The sequence below is a fragment of the Salvelinus fontinalis genome, chromosome 20 (assembly GCF_029448725.1).
Source record: "Salvelinus fontinalis isolate EN_2023a chromosome 20, ASM2944872v1, whole genome shotgun sequence".
NCBI lineage: Eukaryota > Metazoa > Chordata > Actinopteri > Salmoniformes > Salmonidae > Salvelinus > Salvelinus fontinalis.
Genome location: NC_074684.1, coordinates 29,503,293 through 29,528,873, shown reverse-complemented (window position 1 = coordinate 29,528,873; position 25,581 = coordinate 29,503,293). Strand labels below are relative to the sequence as shown.

At 44.2% G+C, this 25,581-nt stretch overlaps 1 protein-coding gene across 1 annotated transcript in view; it reads right to left on the bottom strand.

The window, feature by feature from the left end:
• Window positions 1-25,581, bottom strand: part of lpgat1 (lysophosphatidylglycerol acyltransferase 1) — an 84,912-nt gene that overhangs the window by 22,460 nt on the left and 36,871 nt on the right. The window contains exons 4-5 of the mRNA XM_055873135.1: window positions 16,246-16,341; window positions 11,181-11,466 (exon numbers count right to left, since the gene is read on the bottom strand). Coding sequence (XP_055729110.1) covers window positions 11,181-11,466; window positions 16,246-16,341 — 382 coding nt within the window. The remainder of the gene's footprint in view (window positions 1-11,180; window positions 11,467-16,245; window positions 16,342-25,581) is intronic.

The following is a 25,581-nucleotide window of genomic DNA, read 5'->3' as shown; positions in this document are numbered from 1 at the left end:
GTGTGTGTGTGTTGGAGACTATGTGTGTGTGTGTGTGTGTGTGTGTGTGTGTGTGTGTGTGTTGGAGACTGTGAGTGTGTGTGTGTTGGGGACTGTGAGTGTGTGTTGGAGACTGCTTGTGTGTGTGTTGGAGACTGCTTGTGTGTGTGTGTGTGTTGGGGACTGTGTGTGTGTGTGTGTGTGTGTGTGTGTGTGTGTGTTGGAGACTGTGTGTGTGTGTGTGTGTGTGTGTTGGAGACTGTGTGCTGGAGACTGCGTGTGTGTGTGTGTGTTGGGGACTGCGTGTGTGTGTGTGTTGGGGACTGCGTGTGTGTGTGTGTGTGTGTGTTGGGGACTGCATGTGTGTGTGTGTGTGTTGGGGACTGTGTGTGTGTGTGTGTGTGTGTTGGAGACTGTGTGTGTGTGTGTGTGTGTGTGTGTTGGAGACTGTGTGTGTGTGTGTGTTGGACACTGTGTGCTGGAGACTGTGTGTGTGTGTGTGTGTGTGTGTGTTGGAGACTGTGTGTGTGTGTGTGTGTGTGTTGGAGACTGTGTGTGTGTGTGTGTGTGTTGGAGACTGTGTGTGTGTTGGAGACTGTGTGTGTGTGTGTGTGTGTGTGTGTGTGTGTGTGTGTGTGTGTGTGTGTGTGTGTGTGTGTGTGTGTGTGTGTGTGTGTGTGTGTGTGTGTGTGTGTGTGTGTGTGTGTGTGTGTGTGTGTGTGTTGGAGAGTCTCAACATCAGTGAAGAGGCGACTCCAGGACGCTGGCCTTCTCGGCAGAGTTGCAAAGAAAAAGCCATATCTCAGACTGGCCAATAAAAAGAAAAGATTAAGATGGGCAAAAGAACACAGACACTGGACAGAGGAACTCTGCCTAGAAGGCCAACATCCCGGAGTCGCCTCTTCACTGTTGACGTTGAGACTGGTGTTTTGCAGGTACTATTTAATGAGGCTGCCAGTTGAGGACTTGCGAGGCGTCTGTTTCTCAAACTAGACACTCTAAAGTACTTGTCCTCTTGTTCAGTTGAGCACCGGGGCCTCCCACTCCGCTTTTCTATTCTGGTTCGAGACAGTTTGCGCTGTACTGTGAAGGGAGTAGTACACAGCGTTGTATGAGATCTTCAGTTTCTTGGCAATTTCTCGCATGGAAGAGCCTTCATTTCTCAGAACAAGAATAGACTGACAAGTTTCAGAAGAAAGGTCTTTGTTTCTGGCCATTTTTGAGCCTGTAACTGAACCCACAAATGCTGATGCTCCAGATACTCAACTAGTCTAAAGAAGGCCAGTTTTATTGCTTCTTTAATCAGACCAACAGTTTTCAGCTGTGCTAACATAATTGCAAAAGGGTTCTGATGATCAATTAGCCTTTTAAAATGATACACAGGAGTGATGGTTGATGATAAATGGGCCTCTGTACGCCTATGTAGATATTCCATAACAAATCTGCCATTTCCAGCTCCAATAGTCATTTACAACATTAACAACGTCTACACTGTATTTCTGAACAATTTGATGTTATTTGAAATGGACATTTTTTTTGTTGCTTTTCTTTCAAAAACAAGGACATTTCTAAGTGATCCCAAACTTTTGAACGGTAGTGTGTGTGTGTGTATATATATATCTGATCTTTAAATTTGTGTATATATATATATATATACACAAATTTAAAGATCAGATGGAGGAAGGAGAAAAAGATTGTCAATTTCCACAGGTCTTTTAGACTAAATCACTTAACTGCACTTGGACAACTCTGCTGTCTCAAAACTTTGCTAAGATGAACACAGACAGAATGAAAGCAGAGTTCTGATGCTGTTCAACAGAACATCTATTCCTGCCTGGGCAATGTTGAACATTTTGAATCAGGCCAACAGTGTTCCCATCTCCATGAGGGTAACATGGATCTGGTTCTCGGCACAGTGAAAGCCGAGCAGCCGAGCTTGCCGCCAGATCCGAAACAGGCGTGGTGCCAAGCTCTCACTCCCTCCCTGTAACGCAGTGACAAACAATACTGTAATGACAGCACAGCCATTCATTTGATACCACATCGCAGTAGCCTGGATGCTGTAAACAGTTACAGCGGGAGCATACACAGGGTGTCCATCTCAAATGGCACCCTATTCCCTATAGAGTGCACTACATTAGACCAGGGCCCATAGGGAGTAGTGCACTAATAGAGGAAGTGGGATGCACACAGGGACAAAGGTCTCCCTGACAATGAGGCTAGTCAGGCCATGCTCTTAACCAATCAGGAGGTTCCTGGGTTAATGGACACCTGTGATTAGTCACTGCGCACGGGAAAATCCCATACACAGCTTATCAAAAACCAAAAGGCATAGCATCAAGCGAGTCATCAATTAACTGCCGAATGCGTTGTCATCCCTGTACCTTGTACAAGCGGCCATTAAGACTACAACATTTCCCCTGCATTTCCACATCAGCCCGTTTAACAGCAGTTATCAGATTGGCGACCATGCTTCGGTTGAGTGGCTTGATTAGGCTGAACAGGCCAAGCCACCAGCGAGAGGCTCGGCAGTCATTGGCTCTGGGTTTACACAGTCTCTCTTGTTGTGCGACTGTCTTTATTTACCCCGAGTGACATAGAGGGGCCGATACACAGCGGTGGTAGAGGAGGAGGAGGAGGAGGTGGTGGAGAAGGCAGCGAGCTGTGTGGCTAATACACAGCAGTGGTGGAGAAGGCAGCGAGCTGTGTGGCTAATACACAGCAGTGGTGGAGAAGGCAGCGAGCTGTGTGGCTAATACACAGCAGTGGTGGTGAAGGCAGCGAGCTGTGTGGCTAATACACAGCAGTGGTGGAGAAGGCAGCGAGCTGTGTGGCTAATACACAGCGGAGGTGGTGGAGAAGGCAGCGAGCTGTGTGGCTGATACACAGCGGAGGTGGTGGAGAAGGCAGCGAGCTGTGTGGCTGATACACAGCGGAGGTGGTGGAGAAGGCAGCGAGCTGTGTGGCTGATACACAGCGGAGGTGGTGGAGAAGGCAGCGAGCTGTGTGGCTGACACACAGCAGTGGTGGAGAAGGCAGCGAGCTGTGTGGCTGATACACAGCAGTGGTGGAGAAGGCAGCGAGCTGTGTGGCTGACACACAGCAGTGGTGGAGAAGGCAGCGAGCTGTGTGGCTGATACACAGCAGTGGTGGAGAAGGCAGCGAGCTGTGTGGCTGATACACAGCGGTGGTGGTGAAGGCAGCGAGCTGTATGGCTGATACACAGCGGAGGTGGAGAAGGCACCGAGCTGTGTGGCTGATACACAGCAGTGGTGGAGAAGGCAGCGAGCTGTGTGGCTGACACACAGCAGTGGTGGAGAAGGCAGCGAGCTGTGTGGCTGATACACAGCGGAGGTGGAGAAGGCAGAGAGCTGTGTGGCTAATACACAGCGGTGGTGGAGAAGGAGGAGAAGGCAGCGAGCTGTGTGGCTGATACACAGCGGTGGTGGTGGAGAAGGAAGAAGCAGCGAGCTGTGTGGGCGATACATTAACATCAAATCCCATTTCCTCCGAGTGGCCCAATATCTGCCTGTGAGTCAGCAGAGTGAGGCTCTAGGCACCATCAGGAAAGGTGAGAGAGAGCGCGATAACGCTGTGCCTTTCATCAGCCAGGGATACAGACGCAAATACAAACTCACACACGCATATACAAACACATACTACACAAACTATTCCAAACACTCTCACACACTACGTAATAATAACACGTGTTGTATATAGTGCAGTTCAAGAGCCCAAAGACTGTTTTACACTAATGTGAATATACAAACACTCACATGCACTATAAGCGTGCACGCAAACACACGGTGCAAAACATTAATAAAACCAAAAGCGTACCTTGACTTGGAAGAGTTCCAGTGTTGGAAAAGCCATAGCCAGCTAGCTAACATAGCATCCCTCTCTGTTTGAGCCAGGTGTTTGAGTAGGCTAAACTAGCTAGCTGCATTTGCTAGCTAAGTGAAAGTAAAAACAAAAAATACAACCAAATATAGCTAGCTCTCTCACTTCTCCTTCATTTTGGAAGAAATTAATTTGTTGTCTTCTTGAGTAAACTACTCACCACATTTTATGCACTGCAGTGCTAGCTAGCTGTAGCTTATGCTTTCAGCACTAGATTCATTCTCTGATCCTTTGATTGGGTGGACAACATGTCAGTTCAAGCTGAAAGAGTTCTGATAGGTTTTTTTAATTTTTAATTTTACCTTTATTTAACTAGGCAAGTCAGTTAAGAACAAATTCTTATTTTCAATGACGGCCTAGGAACAGTGGGTTAACTGCCTTGTTCAGGGGCAGAACGACAGATTTTTACCTTGTCAACTCAGCGATTCGATCCAACGCTCTAACCACTAGGCTACCTGCCGCCCCAGGTTGGAGGACGTACTCTGGAAGTTGTCATAATTACTGTGTAAGTCTATGAAAGGGGGTGAAAACCATGATCCTCCTAGGTTTTGTATTGAAGTCAATGTACCCAGAGCAAGACAGAAGCTAGTTGTCCTCCGGCTACACCACGGTGTCCACCCTCAAGAGTTGCTGCTGAGGCTACTGTAGACCTTTACTGCAAAACAGTGTGTATTAATCAATAATTTGGTGATGTGAATATACAGTGCCTTTGGAAAGTATTCAGACCCCTTGACTCTTTCCACATTTTGTTACGTTACAGCCTTATTCTAAAATGGATTAAATAAAGCAATTTCCTCAGCAACCTACATACAATATCCCATAATGACACATCAAAAACATGTTTTTAGATAAAAAATGCTAACCTTATTTACATAAGCATTCCTTTGCTATGAGACTCGAAATTGAGCTCAGGCGCATCCTGTTTCCATTGATCATTCTTGAGATGTTTTTACAACTTGATTTGAGTCCACCTGCGGTAAAATAAACTGATTGTACATAATTTGGAAAGGCTCACACCTGTCTATATAAGGTCCCACAGTTGACATTGCATGTCAGAGCAAAAACCAAGCCATGAGGTCGAAGGAATTGTCCGTAGAGCTCCGAGACAGGATTGTGTCGAGGCATAGAGCTGGGGAAGGGTACCAAAAGATTTCTGCAGCATTGAAGAGATGGTGCCGATAGAGATGGCTGCTTCGCTTCTAGTCCTTAAGAAACTGTGCAGTATTTCGTAAAAAATAATAATTATTTCTTATATTGTAAGCACAGAAAACCTTAAGTGTTATTATATACAGCCAGGAAGAACTATTGGATATCAGAGAGATGTCAACTTACCAGCACAACCAGCACTACGACCAGGAATACGACTTTCCAAAAGTGGATCCTTTGTCTGCACCTCCCAGGGCATTTGAACTGACTCATGGTGTAATTGTAACAACATACAAGAACAAGTCCTTTTGTTCACTTGACCTAGAATTCCTCACAATCAAATGCCGACCGTATTATCTACAAAGGGAACTCTCCTCGGTTATCGTCACAGCCGTGTATATCCCCCTTCAAGCGGATACCAAGACAGCCATCAAGGAACTTCACTGGACTTTATGCAAACTGGAAACCATATATCCTGAGGCTGCATTTATTTTGGATGGGAATTTTAACAAAGCTAATTTGACAACAAGGCTACCTAAATTCTATCAGCATATCGATTGTAGTACAAGAGCGAGTAACATGTTCAACCATTGCTACTCTAACTTCCGCGATGCATGCAAGGCCCTCCCCCACCCTCCTTTTGGCAAAACAGACCATGACCATCTTGTAGCTCCCCTGCTATAGGGAGAAACAAACAGGAAGCGCCCGTGATTAGGTCTATCTAACGCTGGTCTGACCAATCGGACTCCACGCTTCAAGATTGCTTCGATCACTTGGACTGGGATATGTTCCGGGTAGCCTCAGACAATAACATTGCCGTATACCCTGACTCGGTGAGCGAGTTTATAAAGGAAGTGTATAGGAGATATTGTACCCACTTACTATTAAAACCTTCCCTAACCAGAAACCGTGGATTGATGGCAGCATTCACGCAAAACTGAAAGCACGTACCACCGCATTTAATCATGGCATGGCAACTGGAAACATGGCCGAATACAAACAGTGTAGTTATTCCCTCCGTAAGGCAATCAAACAAGCAAAGTGTCAGTGGCAGGGTCTACAGACAATAACGGATTACAAAAACAAAAAACCAGCCCTGTCGCAGACAATGACGTCTTGCTTCCAGACAAATTAAACAACTTCTTTGCGCGCTTTGAGGACAATACAGTGCCACTGACGCAGCCCGCTACAAATGACTGTGGGCTCTCCTTCTCCATGGCCGACGTGATTACACCATTTAAACGTGTTAATCTTCGCAAGACTGCCGGCCCAGACGCCACCCCTAGCCGCATCCTCAGAGCATGCGCAGACCAGCTGGCTGGTGTGTTTACAGACATATTCAATCAATCCCTATCACAGTCTGCTGTCCCCACATGCTTCAATATGGCCACCATTGTTCCTGTTCCCAAGAAAGCTAAGGTAACTGAACTAAATGACTATCGCCCTGTAGCACTCACTTCTGTCGTCATGAAGTGAGAGACTAGTCAAGGATCATTTGACCTCTACCTTACCTGAATACCTTAGACCCACTTCAATTTGCTTACCGCCCCAATAGGTCCACAGACGATGCAATCTCTATCACACTGCACACTGCCCTATCCCATCTGGAATACTTATGTAAGAATGCTGTTCATTGATTACAGCTCAGCATTCAACACCATAGTACCCTCCAAACTCGTCATTAAGCTCGAGACCCTGGGTCTTGAACCCGCCCTGTGCAACTGGGTCCTGGACTTCCTGACGGGCCGCCCCCAGGTGGTGAGGGTAGGTAACAACATCTCCACCCTGCTGATCCTCAACACTGGGGCCCCACAAGGGTGCGTTCTGAGCCCTCTCCTGTACTCCCTGTTCACCCACGACTGCGTGGCCATGCACGCCTCTAACTCATTCATCAAGTTTGCAGACGACACTACAGCAGTAGGCTTGATTACCAACAATGACGAGATGGCCTACAGGGAGCTGGTGAGGGGCAACAGAAAACGGCGATCCTGCGTATTTGCGTCAAGTTAATAATGGCAAAGGTACATACAGATGACGGAATTCAGAAACGACGCCATTGTTTTAGCACTATGCACAGTTTTAGAATTATGGCGCACCAACAAATCAGCACAATCTACTCAGTTTTTCTAATTGGTGACATCTTGTAGCTAAAATTGGGATCATGTATACTGTGGTAAAGACAATACAAAAAAAATTACAATACGTTGAACTTAGAAAACAAGGCTTTTGTGGTAAGTGCATGGGGGCCGCAAATGTTAAAAACATCTGTTGTTGCGGGGCTGCACAACGCAACGACGCAGAATGGCCTCGTTGTGTAGCTAATTGTAGCTCTTGCGTTGCATATACTGTATAGGGTATAAATCAAGCTTTAATCATCAAGCCCTTAGTATCCTCCATCATCATCCCCTTTCCCAACTATTAAATTGATTCTTTATTGGAATTTTTGTTTTACCTAAGAAGCATGTACTTCCATGCTTTTCAATAGACCTGGATGTATTTGATAGCTCAACTGTAAGTGCTGAGTCTCTTATTGCAGGCCACTGGAGTTAGCTGCATTAGCAACCCCCATGGTGGCCAGATCCCTTAGCCACGCGCACTCAATACTGCTGGCCCCAAAACTACTTTACAATTACTAGAAATGCAGCAGGACCCGTTTAAAATGGATTTTGATCTTAAGCCAGGGAATTCCAATTTGCGTGCGTATGCCTGTTTGTGTGACGGGGGATTCTTGTGTGTGTGTGTGTGTGCGCTTCAGTGATGGTGTTTGTTAGGCTTGGGTGGTATACCGTATACCGAGGTATTTGGAAAAACCACAGGATGGTTTATCAATACCGTTAACACTATTTCCTTTAAGTATTTTAATACATTTTTATATTTGTAGCTACTGCACTTAAGTAAATACCTGCAGTCAACTTGTGCAATACGTTAGGAGATAAAGAACTTTACCATCTTCATTTCACCTATCATGAAGGTTATGGCAGTCCCCAGTCAAGTGGTGTTTTCAGTTGATTTATAATTATTTATTACAAAAAACACAAGGAAGGGGTAATATAAAAGTATTAGAACATGAAGGACAAACAATACAGCATCTAGACACTATCAAGCATGTATCAGTCTCCACAACAGAGACATCCTTGTGTGTGAGAGTGCATGTGCATGATAGTGATATAAAATATATGTCATAGTTTCCTTTTTCATGATCACAATCTTGTGAAGCCCGAACCCTCCAAGATCCCCCCAGAGTTCACCAAATAGCTGTCCCTCAACAACAACAAAAAATAATTCCATTCCCCACCCCCAAGAACCCCCCCAATGCACCAACAACCAAGAGAATGAACTAAAGAGAAAAAAGGAAAAGACAAGAAAACAGTAAACAACAATGCAAAAAAAGATAATAAATAAATACATTTAAAACAAAGGACATCAAGGACAACTGAAATCATAACAGCAATGCCTACTTTATATGTTAGTGTGCATGTCTGGCACTATTACATGTATGTGTGTGTTCTTGTATGTGTTTAGAGAAGAGAGAACGCGTGGTGTTTGTTTACATGCGCACAAAGACGTGAGTCACTCACTATTGTGCAGAATACACCAGGTGATATAGTTACAGTATGGAATTCACAACTAAATGTTTGCCAGCTAGATATCGTCTAACTATTAAGTTTACTGTCTAAAATGTGCTAAATGCTCTGCAGTTGTGCATTCGATTTGCTAATTTAGTAGCTAGTTAGCCATCTAGCTAAGTGGTTAGCTTCTTCCAAAATCAAGCATTCGCTTAGTAACAGCAGAGAACCCCCTCCTGCATCAAGAGCCTTGCTGGCTAATATTTGTTTTGTGCGTGAAGCAAACTGTGTAGCATTTTTGAGTTACTTGTACAAAATGTTCGCAATGCGCTCATCAACATTTAGTTAGCGTTCTCTATGGAATTTTACATGTACTTGTTAGCATTGCTAACCTTCGGATTACAGAGTATCAGTGGCTTTTAAAAACAGCCCCCTTGTGTTCACTGCCGGTATTACCGAATATCTTAGTATTGCACAAGGTCGGTATGAAGGTATGACAATCTGGATACCGCCCAAGCCTAGTGTTTGTGTGCGCCTGTCTGTGTATGCCTGTATATGTGTGTTTGTACTCACGCCTGTGTGTGTGGGTGTATGCAGCCTGGGTGGGGGGGTAAAATAAACATGTCATTTTCAGAGCATTTTCTTAATTGCGGAGACATCCTCCCACTCAATCAGTGTATTGAGGCCTGGTCCCCAGACAGAGAAATTACTCTACCGCAAACTGTCGCTGGGGGTCCAGGGAACCTCAGTTGCAATTTCTGGCTCCTTCATATGTGACACTGTGTGTGTCGCACCCCCCCATCCATCCAGCCCACGCCCTCCCATTTAAAACAGTATTCTCAGAGGGCACTACAACAGAGAAGTGATGATTTGATGTGAGTATTCCGTCAACAGGCAGCCAGCTCAATACAAAACTCCCATTTGATCAAGATCTGCACTACACATTCTATGTATATGAAGAGTGACAATATTTACAGGAACAGTATGGTAGTTTGAAAGAATAACTGTCAATATTTATCAAAGAGGCTATCAGTGAAACTAGTAGTTTACTGACAGTAGAAACTAGTAGTTTACTGACAGTAGAAACTAGTAGTTTACTGACAGTAGAAACTAGTAGTTTACTGACAGTAGAAACTAGTAGTTTACTGACAGTAGAAACTAGTAGTTTACTGACAGTAGAAACTAGTAGTTTACTGACAGTAGAAACTAGTAGTTTACTGACAGTAGAAACTAGTAGTTTACTGACAGTAGAAACTAGTAGTTTACTGACAGTAGAAACTAGTAGTTTACTGACAGTAGAAACTAGTAGTTTACTGACAGTAGAAACTAGTAGTTTACTGACAGTAGAAACTAGTAGTTTACTGACAGTAGAAACTAGTAGTTTACTGACAGTAGAAACTAGTAGTTTACTGACAGTAGAAACTAGTAGTTTACTGACAGTAGAAACTAGTAGTTTACTGACAGTAGAAACTAGTAGTTTACTGACAGTAGAAACTAGTAGTTTACTGACAGTAGAAACTAGTAGTTTACTGACAGTAGAAACTAGTAGTTTACTGACAGTAGAAACTAGTAGTTTACTGACAGTAGAAACTAGTAGTTTACTGACAGTAGAAACTAGTAGTTTACTGACAGTAGAAACTAGTAGTTTACTGACAGTAGAAACTAGTAGTTTACTGACAGTGTGACAAGATTTGCCCCTGGGAGGTATTTTGAAAGAGGTATTTTACTTGAAAACTAGGCCTCCTCAAAAAAAAAAATTAATTAATCCACTTTTTTGATGGAATCAAAAGCTTAAGATACATTGTTGAGTCTCATGCAAAAATCGCATGTCTGATTACTACTTCAATACCCACAATCTCCTTCTCCCCCCCCATTTGGAAAGTATAGAACTAGGGCGTGTTGTACTCTGGGAACCACATGCATGGTTGATAACTGACCGGGAGAGTCAAAGAGCAGGAAGTGACGGATGGTGATGCGTCCTGACAACTTCTTTTCCTGGAATCGGTGACTATCTGGAATCAGGTAAATCCCCTTTAAAACAGGGTAGGGTCGATTCAAATGGAAGTCAGTCAATTCAGGATGTCAACTGAACTTCCAATTCAATCATTGAAAAAAAGGGCACCAACGTTCAATGACTTCTCAATAAACTGAAAATGAGAAGCTGTTTATATTACAATTATAATCGCTTAATAATTTCAATTGACACAGACCCTGCTTCAAACACAGGAGACCTTTGCTTGGTGAGCCTTGGTGGCTGACCTGATCCTAGATGACTATAATAGGTGAACAGATGGTTCTGTCTGTACCTGTCCCCGACAGTCTGACAGGATTAGGGAAGGGTTAAGGAAGATTTGGATGCAGGGTAAGGTGAAACGGAAGTGTGTGTGTAGGGAGCTTCTGACTTGACAGTGTGTTAACGTGTGTCTCAATTAACGTGTGTTTTGGTGTGTTTCTGAATGTGTGTGTGTCAATGTGTGTGTTTGTGTGAGAGAAGTGACAATCGTAAAAGAGAGTTTATGTATGTACATGGTGTGTGTGATCCATTAGCTCCCCCTCCCTGCCCTTTGTGTGTGTGTGTTGGTTACCCACCTGACTGGCTGGGGTGCACCGTGCTGGCCTCCTTCCCCAGGCTGCCGTTCTCCTGCTGCGGTCCTAGGGTCTTCAGGATCACCTGGGTGGCGCCTAGCCGCGGCAGCGTCACGTGCATCAGGGGCGGTAGTGAGTTCTTCTTGGCAAACGCCTGGCTGGTTTCCCGCCGCTTGCGCAGGAAGCCGCCCTCCGGGAAGAGCACGATCCACTTCCTGTCACGGCTGCGGTAGTACCGGTCCAGGTGGTCCTTTAGGTAGATCAGCTGCTTGTCCCGGTACGCTTTACCCTGCGGGGTAAACAGGAACACAGACCAGGGGTGTCATGAGGGCGCTATCAGGGCTGTCTGCACGAGGAACAATGTTTAGATATGCAGAAAATGTAAAGGGTCCACACACTAAAACATTTTGCAAAAAGCTTCCGCTTTAATTTGTTTTATTCTTTATTACTGTGGTAGTGTACAGTCGTGGCCAAAGGTTTTGAGAATGACACAAATATTAATTTCCACAAAGTTTGCTGCTTCAGTGTCTTTAGATATTTTTGTCAGATGTTACTATGGAATACTGAAGTATAATTACAAGCATTTCATAAGTGTCAAAGGCTTTTGTTGACAATTACATGAAGTTGATGCAAAGAGTCAATATTTGCAGTGTTGACCCTTCTTTTTTAAGACTTCTGCAATCTGCCCTGGCATGCTGTCAATTAACTTCTGGGCCACATCCTGACTGATGGCAGCCCATTCTTGCATAATCAATGCTTGGAGTTTGTCAGAATTTGTGGGTTTTTGTTTGTACACCCGTCTCTTGAGGATTGACGACAAGTTCTCAATGGGACTAAGGTCTGGGGAGTTTCCTGGCCATGGACCCAAAATATCGATGTTTTGTTCCCCCAGCCACTTAGTTATCACTTTTGCCTTATGGCAAGGTGCTCCGTCATGCTGGAAAAGGCATTGTTCGTCACCAAACTGTTCCTGGATGGTTGGGAGAAGTTGCTCTCGGAGGATGTGTTGGTACCATTCTTTATTCATGGCTGTGTTCTTCGGCAAAATTGTGAGTGAGCCAACTCCCTTGGCTAAGAAGCAACCCTACACATGAATGGTCTCTGCCTGGCCAGTTCCCCTCTCTCCACTGGGTTTCTCTGCCTCTAACCCTATTACAGGGGCTGAGTCACTGGCTTACTGGTGCTCTTCCATGCCGTCCCTAGGAGGGGTGTGTCACTTGAGTGGGTTGAGTTACTGACGTGATCTTACTGTCTGGGTTGGCGCCCCCCCTTGGGTTGTGCCGTGGCAGAGATCTTTGTGGGCTATACTCAGCCTTGGCTCAGGATGGTAAGTTGGTGGTTGAAGATATCCCTCTAGTGGTGTGGGGGCTGTGCTTTGGCAAAGTGGGTGGGGTTATATCCTGCCTGTTTGGCCCTGTCCGGGGGTATCGTCGGACGGGGCCACAGTGTCTCCCGACCCCTCCTGTCTCAGCCTCCAATATTTATGCTGCAGTAGTTTATGTGTCAGGGGGCTAGGGTCAGTCTGTTATATCTGGAGTATTTCTCCTGTCTTATCCGGTGTCCTGTGTGAATTTAAGTACGCTCTCTCTAATTCTTTCTCTCTCTCGGAGGACCTGAGCCCTAGGACCATGCCTCAGGACTACCTGGCCTGATGACTCCTTGCTGTCCCCAGTCCACCTGGCCGTGCTGCTGCTCCAGTTTCAACTGTTCTGCCTGCGGCTATGGAACCCTGACCTGTTCACCGGACGTGATACCTGTCCCAGACCTGCTGTTTTCAATTCTCTAGAGACAGCAGGAGCAGTAGAGATACTCTGAATGATCGGCTATGACATTTACTCCTGAGGTGCTGACCTGTTGCACCCTCGACAACCACTGTGATTATTATTATTATTATTTGACCCTGCTGGTCATCTATGAACATTTGAACATCTTGGCCATGTTCTGTTATAATCGCCACCCGGCACAGCCAGAAGAGGACTGGCCACCCCTCATAGCCTGGTTCCTCTCTAGGTTTCTTGCTAGGTTCTGGCCTTTCTAGGGAGGTTTTCCTAGCCACTGTGCTTCTACGCCTGCATTGCTTGCGGTTTGGGGTTTTAGGCTGGGTTTCTGTACAGCACTTTGAGATATCAGCTGATGTAAGAAGGGCTTTATAAATACATTTGATTTGACAGAGTGATCTCCAGCCTTGTCCTCGTCAACACTCACACCTGTGTTAACGAGAGAATCACTGACATGTCAGCTGGTCCTTTTGTGGCAGGGCTGAAATGCAGTGGAAATGTTTTTTGGGGATACAGTTAATTTGCATGACAAAGAGGGACTTTGCAATTAATTGCAATTCATCTGATCACTCATAACATTCTGGAGTATATGCAAATTGCCATCATACAAACTGAGGCAGCAAACTTTGTGAAAATTAATATTTGTGTCATTCTCAAAAGTTTTGGCCACGACTGTACACAGAGGGAAAACATTTCAAGACGTATTACAGCAGAAAACTAAAATCTTATTGGACAAGTCCTGGTAGTCCCTGGGTGTTTCAAATCTTTTATTCTGTTTGGTGCCTAACGAACTAGTCACAACCCAGTTTAGAGGGTACACTACAGTATCAGTGTAACACTCAGCCAAGCTACATTGAAATAAATGGACAGCAAGTTTCATATGAGCTGTGGTTACATTAGCAGTAGGAGCATTATCAGTAAAGATAACACTAGCAGGGTTTTTGGATTGATTGCCAGTTAGGCCAGGTTCAGAGGCAGTTTAACAGGCATCAACACACTGAGGCTGGATTCATGTGCCAGTATTGGGTTTCTATATTTGTGTGATTAGTACATGTGGTATGTTATACAATAGAGTTATACATGTTGGTCAAGTTATGTACGTTATGGCATTTGTAGTGTCGGCATGTGCCTTCATGTTCGCCTCAATTTCTCAACCCGTAGTAATCTAAACCCCAAAACTTCATACACAACCTTTTGGACAGCTGAAGCAAGCAGACAATTTTTCCTTCAGGACAATTACCTTTTCTAGTTTGCATGTGTCGGGCATTTGCCTTCATATTTGTATGAGAGAATGTAAGTGAGTCCAAGTAGAGCTCCTGGTACTTGGTAAAATATGCAGTAACATCATTCTAGAACACTGGCTACCATGTTATGTGTGTTAGGTGATTTGTGTGTGTCAGCATTCATGCTAGTGTGAGTGCCATGTGGAGCAGTCCAAGTAAAGAGCATACTATGTAGAAATACATCATACCAGAGCCATATATTTCCATAAGATGTAAATATATGGCTCTGAATCATACTGTCTACTGTTGTGTTATGTATGTTGTGCAATTTGTCTTTTCATGCTTGTGTGCGTGCGATGCATGCCAGTCCGGTCAGTCCAGCCTAAGTAAAGAGCGTGGTGCCAACAGTGCAGATGTTCAGTGTGTGGGGGAGTGTGAGGTATTTGGAGGGAGGAATGCGAGCCACGTGACAGGAAGGCCAGAGGAGATTGGAGCTGCTGGGCCAGCATGCAACTGGCACTGTAACTGAATCAGCGCTCTCCCTCTCTACAGCACCAGTCCCCCTGTCCGTCTGTCTCAGTCTGTGTCCACCTCTCCCCGTCGGTCTGTCTGTTCTCCCAGTCTGTTAAGGTTGGGAAGTGCCAGGGACCTCATGATACGATCACAATACTTAGGTGCCGATACAATAAGTATAGCGATTCTCACATTTCTACATGTATTGAGATTCAATACCGCGATTTAATGTTCCAAACATATTGCTCACTATATGTCTGCTGCAGAGAGACAAGAGATAGCATGACATAATTAGTTTTGGTCAGTCATGGAAATAAGTGCTGAAAACATGTTGGCTTTATTTAAAAAGAAGATAGAGAACAAGCTAAAGGTTGAAAATATCAGAGCTTTGGCGCATTTACTTTATGATTATTTTTACAACTCAATACTTGGGAGTCAAATTATCGATATATTATCCAAAATAATATTGCGATATCTAACTATCCATTCCCCCCCATCGCTACTGTCCGTCTATCCCCGTCCATCTGTCTGCCTGCCTCTCTGTCTTCTCTCTCCGTCTGTCGGTTCGTCCCCCAGGCAGAACACTGCTCTCTGTTCTGTTGTCTTCCAGCTGCTCCCACACTGCAGGCTGGGTCACTCCAGGCCATGAGACTAGACTACTGTACGGTACCATAACACTGCTCTACTGTCCACTGGGCCTGCCTGGCTGTTCCCTGTTAGGAGGTGGAGGCTGTAGTCGTTTCCTGCCTGGCTGTTTCCTGTTAGGAGGTGGAGGCTGTAGCCGTTTCCTGCGTGGCTGTGTCCCTGTTAGAAGAGGAGGCTGTAGCCGTTTCCTGCGTGGCTGTGTCCCTGTTAGAAGAGGAGGCTGTAGCCGTTTCCTGCGTGGCTGTGTCCCTGTTAGAAGAGGAGGCTGTAGCCGTTTCCTGCGTGGCTGTGTCCCTGTTAGAAGAGGAGGCTGTAGCCGTTTCCTTCCTGCTGCGCTGATATACTGCTCAGTTGGAGTGCACGTGTAATGAGTGTGTGTGTGTGGTAGGTAATAAAGTATGTGTAAGTAGGTTAAGTGTGTGTGGTAGGTAATAAAGTATGTGTAAGTAGGTAAAGTGTGTGTGGTAGGTAATAGTGTATATGTATGTGGTAGGTAATAAAGTAGGTAAAGTGTGTGTGGTAGGTAAACGTGTGTGTGGTAGGTAATAAAATGCTAACCTATGGGACAAATACAAACATTGGTGAAAATATAAAACATTTTTAGAGAGAGACGATGACAGTGTGGAAAGATGGATAGAGGTTGCCAGAGGGTAGAAGGCCTGATTCAAACCTATGCCGACACTGTAGATGTGTGTGCCGGACGCTGTGGCATTAGCCTTCCGCTAGATCAGCCACACCACATAAAACAATATCTGATTTACATTTACATTTAAGTCATTTAGCAGACGCTCTTATCCAGAGCGACTTACAAATTGGATCACAAGAGCAGTTAGGTAGTTATCAACCATCAGGTGATGGCCTAGCTAAAGCCAGCAGATGGATAGAGTTCTCAGAGTCTGTCTGTCTCACCTGTCTGATGAAGAAGTCCCCGTGGATTAGAGACACCAGGCCGAAGTTGGTGTACTTGAACACATGGTCCATCAACCACATCATCTTCCTCACCACCTAAAGGACAGAACGGAACAGACTGTGGTCACACACTCTATAGCCATAGGTCTGGACACACACACACACACAAACAAACACACACAGTCTACGTAGCCAAAGATGCGTCTGTGCGCACACACACAAAAACACAATCTATATAGTCATAGGTATGAAGGCAGTCTACGTAACCCTGATCAGCTTTGGCCCATTCTGCCATTTTGGTCACTTCCTTCTTTCAGCACTAAGAGGATAACTGGGCTGAGGAAGCACGTGATGAGGTGGATCATGTCATCATGTTGGTGCGCCCCGCTCTCCATTTCCTCCAGAAAAACCCTCACCCTCAAAACCTCCACAATTCACCCTCTCTTCATTCCCCAAACCAGGGGCTCTTCCATATGATGGCAGTGGGCTGCGTGTGAGGTTGGCAGTCGTCCTCAACAAAGAACTGTACTATCCTGGAGAGAGGACAGGACAGGAGCACCAGCCCCCTGCTCAGTCCCCACTGGCTCTACCCACCACAGAGGGGGGGTGTCAGTAAGGCAGCTCTGTGATGTTACACAGTATGACGTCTGCCTGGCTTGGCCTGCAGAAACCAAAGGCATTTCCAGGCAGCTCTATCACATTGATCTTTAAGTTGTACTGATAGAAATGTAGTTTATTAGATGTAGGCTAGTTTATTAGCCTAGGTCCCATACCGCACAGTAAGAAGCCCACTCTTATTAGTGTCATGTTGGGCTTGGCAATGAATGAACACAGAGTTGTTGGCAAAAAGAACAAACCAACTGGATCACCAGGATGGAGGTTCATATAAACCTGGGATGAAACAACTTTTTAAAATAAAATGTTATTCATTGCATGCTTGGTAAACAACAGGTGTAGACTAACAGTGAAATGCTAACTTACGGGTCTTTCCCAACAATGCAGAGAGAAAGAAACTAGCGAAATAATAGAAAAGTAAATCATGTAATAATACATTCAGAATGAGTAACGATAACTTGGCTATATACATGGGGTACCAGTACCGAGTCCATGTGCAAGGGTATGAGGTAATTGAGGTAGATATATACAATGCATTTGGAAGTATTCAGACCCCTTCACCTTTTCCACATTGTTACATTACAGCCTTATTCTAAAATGGATTCAATACCCCCCCCCCTCCCCTCAAATCTAAACACAGTACCCCATAATGACAAAGCAAAAACAAGTTTATAGAAATGTTTATAAATGTATAAAAAATACAAATATCACATTTACATAAGCATTCAGACCCTTTACTCAGTACTTTGTTGAAGCTCCTTTGCCAGCGATTACAGCCTAGTGTCTTCTTGGGTATGACACTACAAGCTTGGCACATGTATTTGGTGTAGTTTCTAGCATTCTTCTCTGCAGATCCTGTCAAGTGCTGTCAGGTTGGATGGGGAGCGTTGCTGCACTGCTATTTTCAGGTCTCCAGAGATGTTCGATCGGGTTCAAGTCCGGGCTCTGGCCGGGCCACTCAGGGACATTCAGAGACTTGTCCCAAAGCCACTCCTGCATTGTCTTGGCTGTGTGCTTAGGGTCGTTGTCCTATTGCGCTCTGGAGCAGGTTTTCATCAAGGATCTCTAAGTATTTTGCTCCATTCATCTTTCCCTCGAGGCCCAGTCCCTTCCGCTGACAAACATCCCCACAGCATGCTGCTGCCACCACGCGTCACCGTAGGAATGCTATTGGCCAGGTGATGAGCGGTGCCTGGTTTCCTCCAGGTGAGACGCTTGGCATTCAGGCCAAAGAGTTCAATCTTGGTTTCATCAGATCAGAGAACCTTGCTTCTCATAGTCAGATTCCTTTAGGTGCCTTTTGGCAAACTCCAAGCGGGATATCAAGTGCCTTTTACTGAGGAGTGGCTTCCGTCTGGTCACTCTACCATAAAGGCCTGATTGGTGGAGTGCTGCAAAGATGGTTGTCCTTCTGAAAGGTTCTCCTATCTCTACAGAAGAATTCTGGAGCTCTGTCAGAGTGACCATCGGTTTCTTGGTCACCTCCCTGACCAAGGCCCTTCTCCACTGATGGCGCAGTTTGGCTGGGCGGCCAGCTCTTCCTAGAGTCTTGGTGATTCCAACTTCTTCCATTTAAGAATGATGGAGCCCACTGTGTTCTTGGGGACCTTCAATGCTGCAGAATTGTTTTGGTACCCTTCCCCAGATCTGTGCCTCAACACAATCTCAGAGCTCTACTGAGAATTCCTTCGACCTCATATGCACTGTCAACTAATGGACCTTATATAGACAGGTGTGTGTCTTTCCAAATCATGTCCAATCAATTGAATTTACCACAGGTGGACTCCAATCAAGTTGTAGAAACATCTCAAGGATGATCAATGGAAACAGGACGCACCTGAGCTCAATTTCAAGTCTCATAGCAAAGGGTCTGAATACTTACACTAACGTTCAAAAGTTTGGGGTCACTTCAACATTTCCTTGTTTTTGAAAGAAAATGCAAAACAAATTGTAACAATAACATCAAATTGATTGGAAATACAGTGTATACATTGTTAATGTTGTAAACGAGCATTGTAACCAGCAGATTTTTAATGGAATATCTACATCGGCATAGAGGCCCATTATCAGCAACCATCACGTTCCAATGGCACGTTGTGTTAGCTAATCCAAGTTTATCATTTTAAAAGGCTAATTTATCATTAGAAAACCGTTTTGCAATAATGTTAGCACAGCTGAAAACTGTTGGTCTGATTAAAGAAGCAATAAAACTGGCCTTCTTTAGACAAGTTGAGTATCTGGAGCATCAGCATTTCTGGGTTCGTTTACAGGCTCAAAATGGCCAGAAACAAAGGACTTTCTTCTGAAACTCGTCAGTCTATTCTTGTTCTGAGAAATGAAGGCTGTTCCATGCGAGAAATTGCCAAGAAACTGAAGATCTCATATAACGCTGTGTACTGCTCCATTCACAGAACAGAGCAAACTGGCCCTAACCAGAATAGAAAAAGTGGGAGGCCCCAGTGCACAACTGAGCAAGAGGACAAGTACATACGAGTGCCTAGTTTGAGAAACAGATGCCTCACAAGTCCTCAACTGGCAGCTTCATTAAATAGTACCCGCAAAACACCAGTCTCAACGTCATCCAGTGAAGAGGCGACTCCAGGATGCTGGCCTTCTCGGCAGAGTTCCTGTGTCTGTGTTCCTTTGCCCATCTTAATATTTTATTTTTATTGGCCCGTCTGAGATATGAAGGTTCCCTTTATAGCGCACTACTTTTGACCAGGGCATCCCATAGGGGTCTGATCAGAAGTAGTGCACTATATAGGAAACAAGGTGCTATTTGGGACGCTGTCAGTGAGTTTGGGACAGAGCCACTGGCTGAGGGACTGGGTTCTCGCATCCCATCACAAGGCGTGCCAATCATTTCAGGTTAAACTGGAGGGAGGCTGAGAATCAGATACTTACTGGCTAGCCAGAGTACAGCATCAGCCAGCAGCGCTTCGAGTAGAGCTGTTAGTCAACATGAAGATGTGTGTGTGAGTGAATGTGCGGATGACCCTGTGTGTGTGTGTATGTGTGTGTGCACGGTTCCTGTTAGGAAAATGTGGTGCCAGATATTTGCCTGCCAGCATTTTACTACATTTTGTTGAGAAATTTAGCGGACCCATATGCATTGGCTGCGTAACCTTATTAGGGCGTCCACCCATGGTGCTCAGAATGACAGAAATCACATTTAGATTATGACAATTCATCTTAAAAAAGGTCCCACACAGTCATCCTTTTCCCAAGTAAAAATTGTCTTTGAATGACCAAACCATCATTCGTAATATTTTTATGCTATTAAAATGCTCTGAATTTCTCAGAATCTCTAAGTACCAGGAAGCCTAAAAGAACAGGCGGTGAGCGTATATTCATGAGCTCGCCTTGTCTAACAGCTCTTTGAAACACCTTTGTGGTCGTTGCCAGGTGACAAGGTAAGCAATGGGCAACATGTCGTTGATGACCTGGGTCCGGATTCCCAAAAGCATCTTAAGTCTAAGTTCCTCGTTAGAACCTTGGTAGGTCGTTAGAACTTTGGTTAGAACATTGTTAAATCTCAGAGCTGTTTCCCAAAACCATCGTTATTAAAGTTGCAATATGTTACTTTTTGGGAGACCTGACCAAAATTACATAGAAATGTGAGTTATAGATCTGTTACGTGTCGAAAGCAAGTCTAAGAAGCGGTAGATCTGTTCCATGTGTGATATTTCTGTGCTTAAGTTCTGTTTTTGCATCTTTTACCCTCGGTTTTGTACACCAGCTTCAAACAGCTTAAAATACTATATTTTGGGTTATTGATGATACAATGAATCTGTACACAATGCAAACTAGTAGGATTTTAGCAACCAGGAAATGGCTGAGTGATTTCTGCACATTACCCTTTAACGTCGTTGCTTTTGAAAACGCTCGTAATCTAACCTCTGCTTCAGACCACTTGTAGAACTGCTAAGTGCGTGGTTAGATGTTTTTTGGCCTCCCGCATCACTTAATACATAGAAGATCTCTGCCATAACATAGAATCACATGGTTAATCCGTCTCGCTGTGACCGCGATGTCAGAACAGTGGACTACAAATATAAAAGTTGCCAATGTATTTGTAATTGATAAAAACAAGTATAAAAAGATGCTTAAAATAAAAAGCAAAATGACTGCAGTAAAATAAACAGCAAGGTATAGGCCTATTTCAATCATATTGAAATATATTTAATGTTCAATCAAATGACTTCTATTTTGATACTTGTAGGCTAGTCTCAATGTATTTCATGATATGTAGCCTAATGATGTGCCAAATCGGGGATAATGCATTTTTATAGGGTAAGCATTAGAATAAGCCGCCTCAATATTAGCAGCCATATGTTGTAGTATCTCTGAGCCGATCCGTCTTCAGTATTTTGAAATCAATTTAATGGGGGGGGGGGGAGGGGTTCTACTAAGCTAGCATATGGAATTGTGGTCATACCATGGAATATTTAGCTATTTTAGGACCCCTTAAGGTATACATTTTTTGGGGATGAAACACAGAATTTGGCCTTACAGCTAATAGTCCATGGAAACGTTTGCTTCAAACATGGATAAACAGATTGTACAAAAAAAATCAAAAGTTGGTACTGTGTCTGTCCTAAATCTGAGAGATAAGATAGATCAAGTATTTAACCACTTATTTTAGGGACTAAACTATCTCCATATACAGTGCATTCGGAAAGTATTCAGACCCCTTGACTTTTTCCACATTGTTACTTTACAGCCTTATTCTAAAAATGATTAAATAATTCCCCCCCCCCCCTCAATCTACACACAATACCCCATAATGACAAAGCAAAAACAGGTTATATACATTTTTGCAACCCTTATATAGACAGGGACCTCATGTGTGCCTTTTCAAATCATGTCCAATCAATCAAATTTACCATAGGTGAACTGCAATCAAGTTGTAGAAACATGAAGGACGATCAATCGAAACAGGATGCACCTGAGCTCAATGCCGAGTCTCATAGCAAAGGGTCTGAATAGTTAAGGTATGTTTTAAATAAGGTATCCGTTTTTAACTTAGAATAAATGTGAAAACATTTCTAACAACCTGTGTTCGTGAGAGTCTCATCTTTTCATAGAGGGGTTATTATAGGAGGGGTTTGTAGGTTTGGATGCTCCAGACGTTTGTGTGAGAAGACTGATTTACGGGATGTCTCATGGTCTGTCTGACAAACACCGCTCTAGCTCTGCAACCATTCACCGCAGATGGGGAAGGGTGACATTTGCAGATGCAGTGGAGTGAGACACAGCCCATACAACAACAAAAAACATCTCTAGCCTATACTGACGAACTTATGGCAATTGTTTTGTTATCCTAATTAGATGTCCGTGGTGGAGCTGACATCGACTCTAGGGGGTTAAGGAAAGATTTGAATGGCAAAAGCTGAACCGAGAGCAACGCTCCCTTTCTTTCGATCCTATCAGCTCCAACAACGCACTTAGTGACTGTTCTCTCTGTATAGGCCTGACAAGGAGTATACAATAAGTGTACTGGACAATGTATTGGTGCCTCCTCATTATCATTATTAATGACAAGAATTGTATTTTTTTATCAGACATTTAATTCATAATTTACAATAGGCCAATATAGCCGAATAATGTATCAACATGAACACTCATGAGAAATAAAGGTGAGAAACAATGGTGAGACATCATTTGACATAAATGATTAAAGCCATAAGCCTAATATAGGCACCCGGCCACCCTACAGTGTGCAGGACCCCATTGATTCGCATAATTTAACACTCATCTCCAATCTGAATGCTTGAAAAAAAATAAAAAAAATAAGTGACATATCATGTAAAATTAATTACTTAGGGTTTAAGAAATGCAACCAACTACAGAGATTGATGGGGAGGAGAGCGGGAGTGGAGGGTGACCCATATACCCCGCTTCAATCAAGCAGGCTTCAGTCACCCCCAAGATTGTAGCGGGAGACAAATCCAACTATGGCCTCCTAGTCAGGCCTCTCACACTGGGTATACAGGGGTCCTGGGATGGACAGCTCAGGCCTCTCACACTGGACATACAGGGGTCCTGGGATGGACAGCTCAGGCCTCGCACACTGGGTATACAGGGGTCCTGGGATGGACAGCTCAGGCCTCACACTGGGTATACAGGGGTCCTGGGATGGACAGCTCAGGCCTCTCACACTGGGTATACAGGGGTCCTGGGATGGACAGCTCAGGCCTCTCACACTGGGTATACAGGGGTCCTGGGATGGACAGCTCAGGCCTCGCACACTGGGCATACAGGGGTCCTGGGATGGACAGCTCAGGCCTCGCACACTGGGCATACAGGGGTCCTGGGATGGACAGCTCAGGCCTCTCACACTGGGCATACAGGGGTCCTGGGATGGACAGCTCAGGCCTCTCACACTAAACATACAGGGGTCCTGGGATGGACAGCTCGCACAGCTTCCCCACATACAGCGCTGGAACAAGGGTAACATCGTTAAAGAGGAGATCCAGGAGCCTGTAATGTTTTTGAAAACAGAAATGTTTGTTAAAAATGGGTAGTGAATTTTATTTTATTTACTGTTGTAGGTTATGATGCTATCAATTTGTGATGCAGAGATCTACTCATTCCACAGTGTTTTTGAAGTACTCAATTTGAAATATTTGGTCCTGCCCTTTTTTTGTAAAAGTTTTCAATGTTTGCATTTTGAATGTGTGCCTGAAATGCTCAATTGACTTGAAATTAATTACTATCACTTACAATATGTGTCATAGCTGAATCAGAATTAGTTAAGTAACATAGATAAATAACATAGATAAATAAGATGTTTTATCTACTTTCATAATATGCGTATGTGAGATACAGTGGGGCAAAGAAGTATTTAGTCAGCCACCAATTGTGCAAGTTCTCCCACTTAAAAAGATGAGGCCTGTAATTTTCATCATAGGTACACTTCAACTATGACAGACAAAATGAGAGAAAAACCCCCCCAGAAAATCACATTGTAGGATTTTTAATGAATTTATTTGCAAATTATGGTGGAAAATAAGTATTTGGTCAATAACAAAAGTTTCTCAATACTTTGTTATATACCCTTTGTTGGCAATGACAGAGGTCAAACGTTTTCTGTAAGTCTTCACAAGGTTTTCATACACTGTTGCTGGTATTTTGGCCCATTCCTCCATGCAGATCTCCTCTAGAGCAGTGATGTTTTGGGGCTGTTGCTGGGCAACACGGATTTTCAACTCCCTCCAAAGATTTTCTATGGGGTTGAGATCTGGAGACTGGCTAGGCCACTCCAGGACCTTGAAATGCTTCTTACGAAGCCACTCCTTTGTTGCCCGGGCGGTGTGTTTGGGATCATTGTCATGCTGAAAGACCCAGCCACATTTCATCTTCAATGCCCTTGCTGATGGAAGGAGGTTTTCACTCAAAATCTCACGATACATGGCCCCATTCATTCTTTCCTTTACACGGATCAGTCGTCCTGGTCCCTTTGCAGAAAAACAGCCCCAAAGCATGATGTTTCCACCCCATTCTTCACAGTAGGTACGGTGTTCTTTGGATGCAACTCAGCATTCTTTGTCCTCCAAACACGACGAGTTGAGTTTTTACCAAAAAGTTCTATTTTGGTTTCATCTGACCATATGACATTCTCCCAATCTTCTTCTGGATCATCCAAATGCTCTCTAGCAAACTTCAGACGGGCCTGGGCATGTACTGGCTTAAGCAGGGGGACACGCCTGGCACTGCAGGATTTGAGTCCCTGGCGGCGTAGTGTGTTACTGATGGTAGGCTTTGTTACTTTGGTCCCAGCTCTCTGCAGGTCATTCACTAGGTCCCCCCGTGTGGTTCTGGGATTTTTGCTCACCGTTCTTGTGATCATTTTGACCCCACGGGGTGAGATCTTGCGTGGAGCTCCAGATCGAGGGAGATTATCAGTGGTCTTGTATGTCTTCCATTTCCTAATAATTGCTCCCACAGTTGATTTCTTCAAATCAAGCTGCTCACCTCTTGCAGATTCAGTCTTCCCAGCCTGGTGCAGGTCTACAATTTTGTTTCTGGTGTCCTTTGACAGCTCTTTGGTCTTGGCCATAGTGGAGTTTGGAGTGTGACTGTTTGAGGTTGTGGACAGGTGTCTTTTATACTGATAACAAGTTCAAACAGGTGCCATTAATACAGGTAACGAGTGGAGGACAGAGGAGCCTCTTAAAGAAGAAGTTACTGGTCTGTGAGAGCCAGAAAACTTGCTTGTTTGTTTGTTTGTAGGTGACCAAATACTTATTTTCCACCATAATTTGCAAAAAAATTCATTAAAAAATCCTACAATGTGATTTTCTGGATTTTTTCTTCTCATTTTGTCTGTCATAGTTGAAGTGTACATATGATGAAAATTACAGGCCTCTCTCATCTTTTTAAGTGGGAGAACTTGCACAATTGGTGGCTGACTAAATACTTTTATCACAGCATTCCTGCTGCGGTGGTTGCCTGGGAAGCTGTGCAGACAGAGTAGATGTTGAATTTTCTAAAATGTCTATCATTACAGCTTGATGATAGTGGAAAGACAAAAAGGTGATGGAAATTATTAGCCCCAATCTACATCAACTTTAAGACAAAAACAAAACAATGGAATGTCAGAATATGATTTTCAGAGGTAAATTACAAGTACCATACACGCTGCAACTTCTTTTGTTGCCAACATTCCTTCATGTCAGCTGTGTGCTGGCAGTTCTCAGACTCAACGTAGAGGGCTTA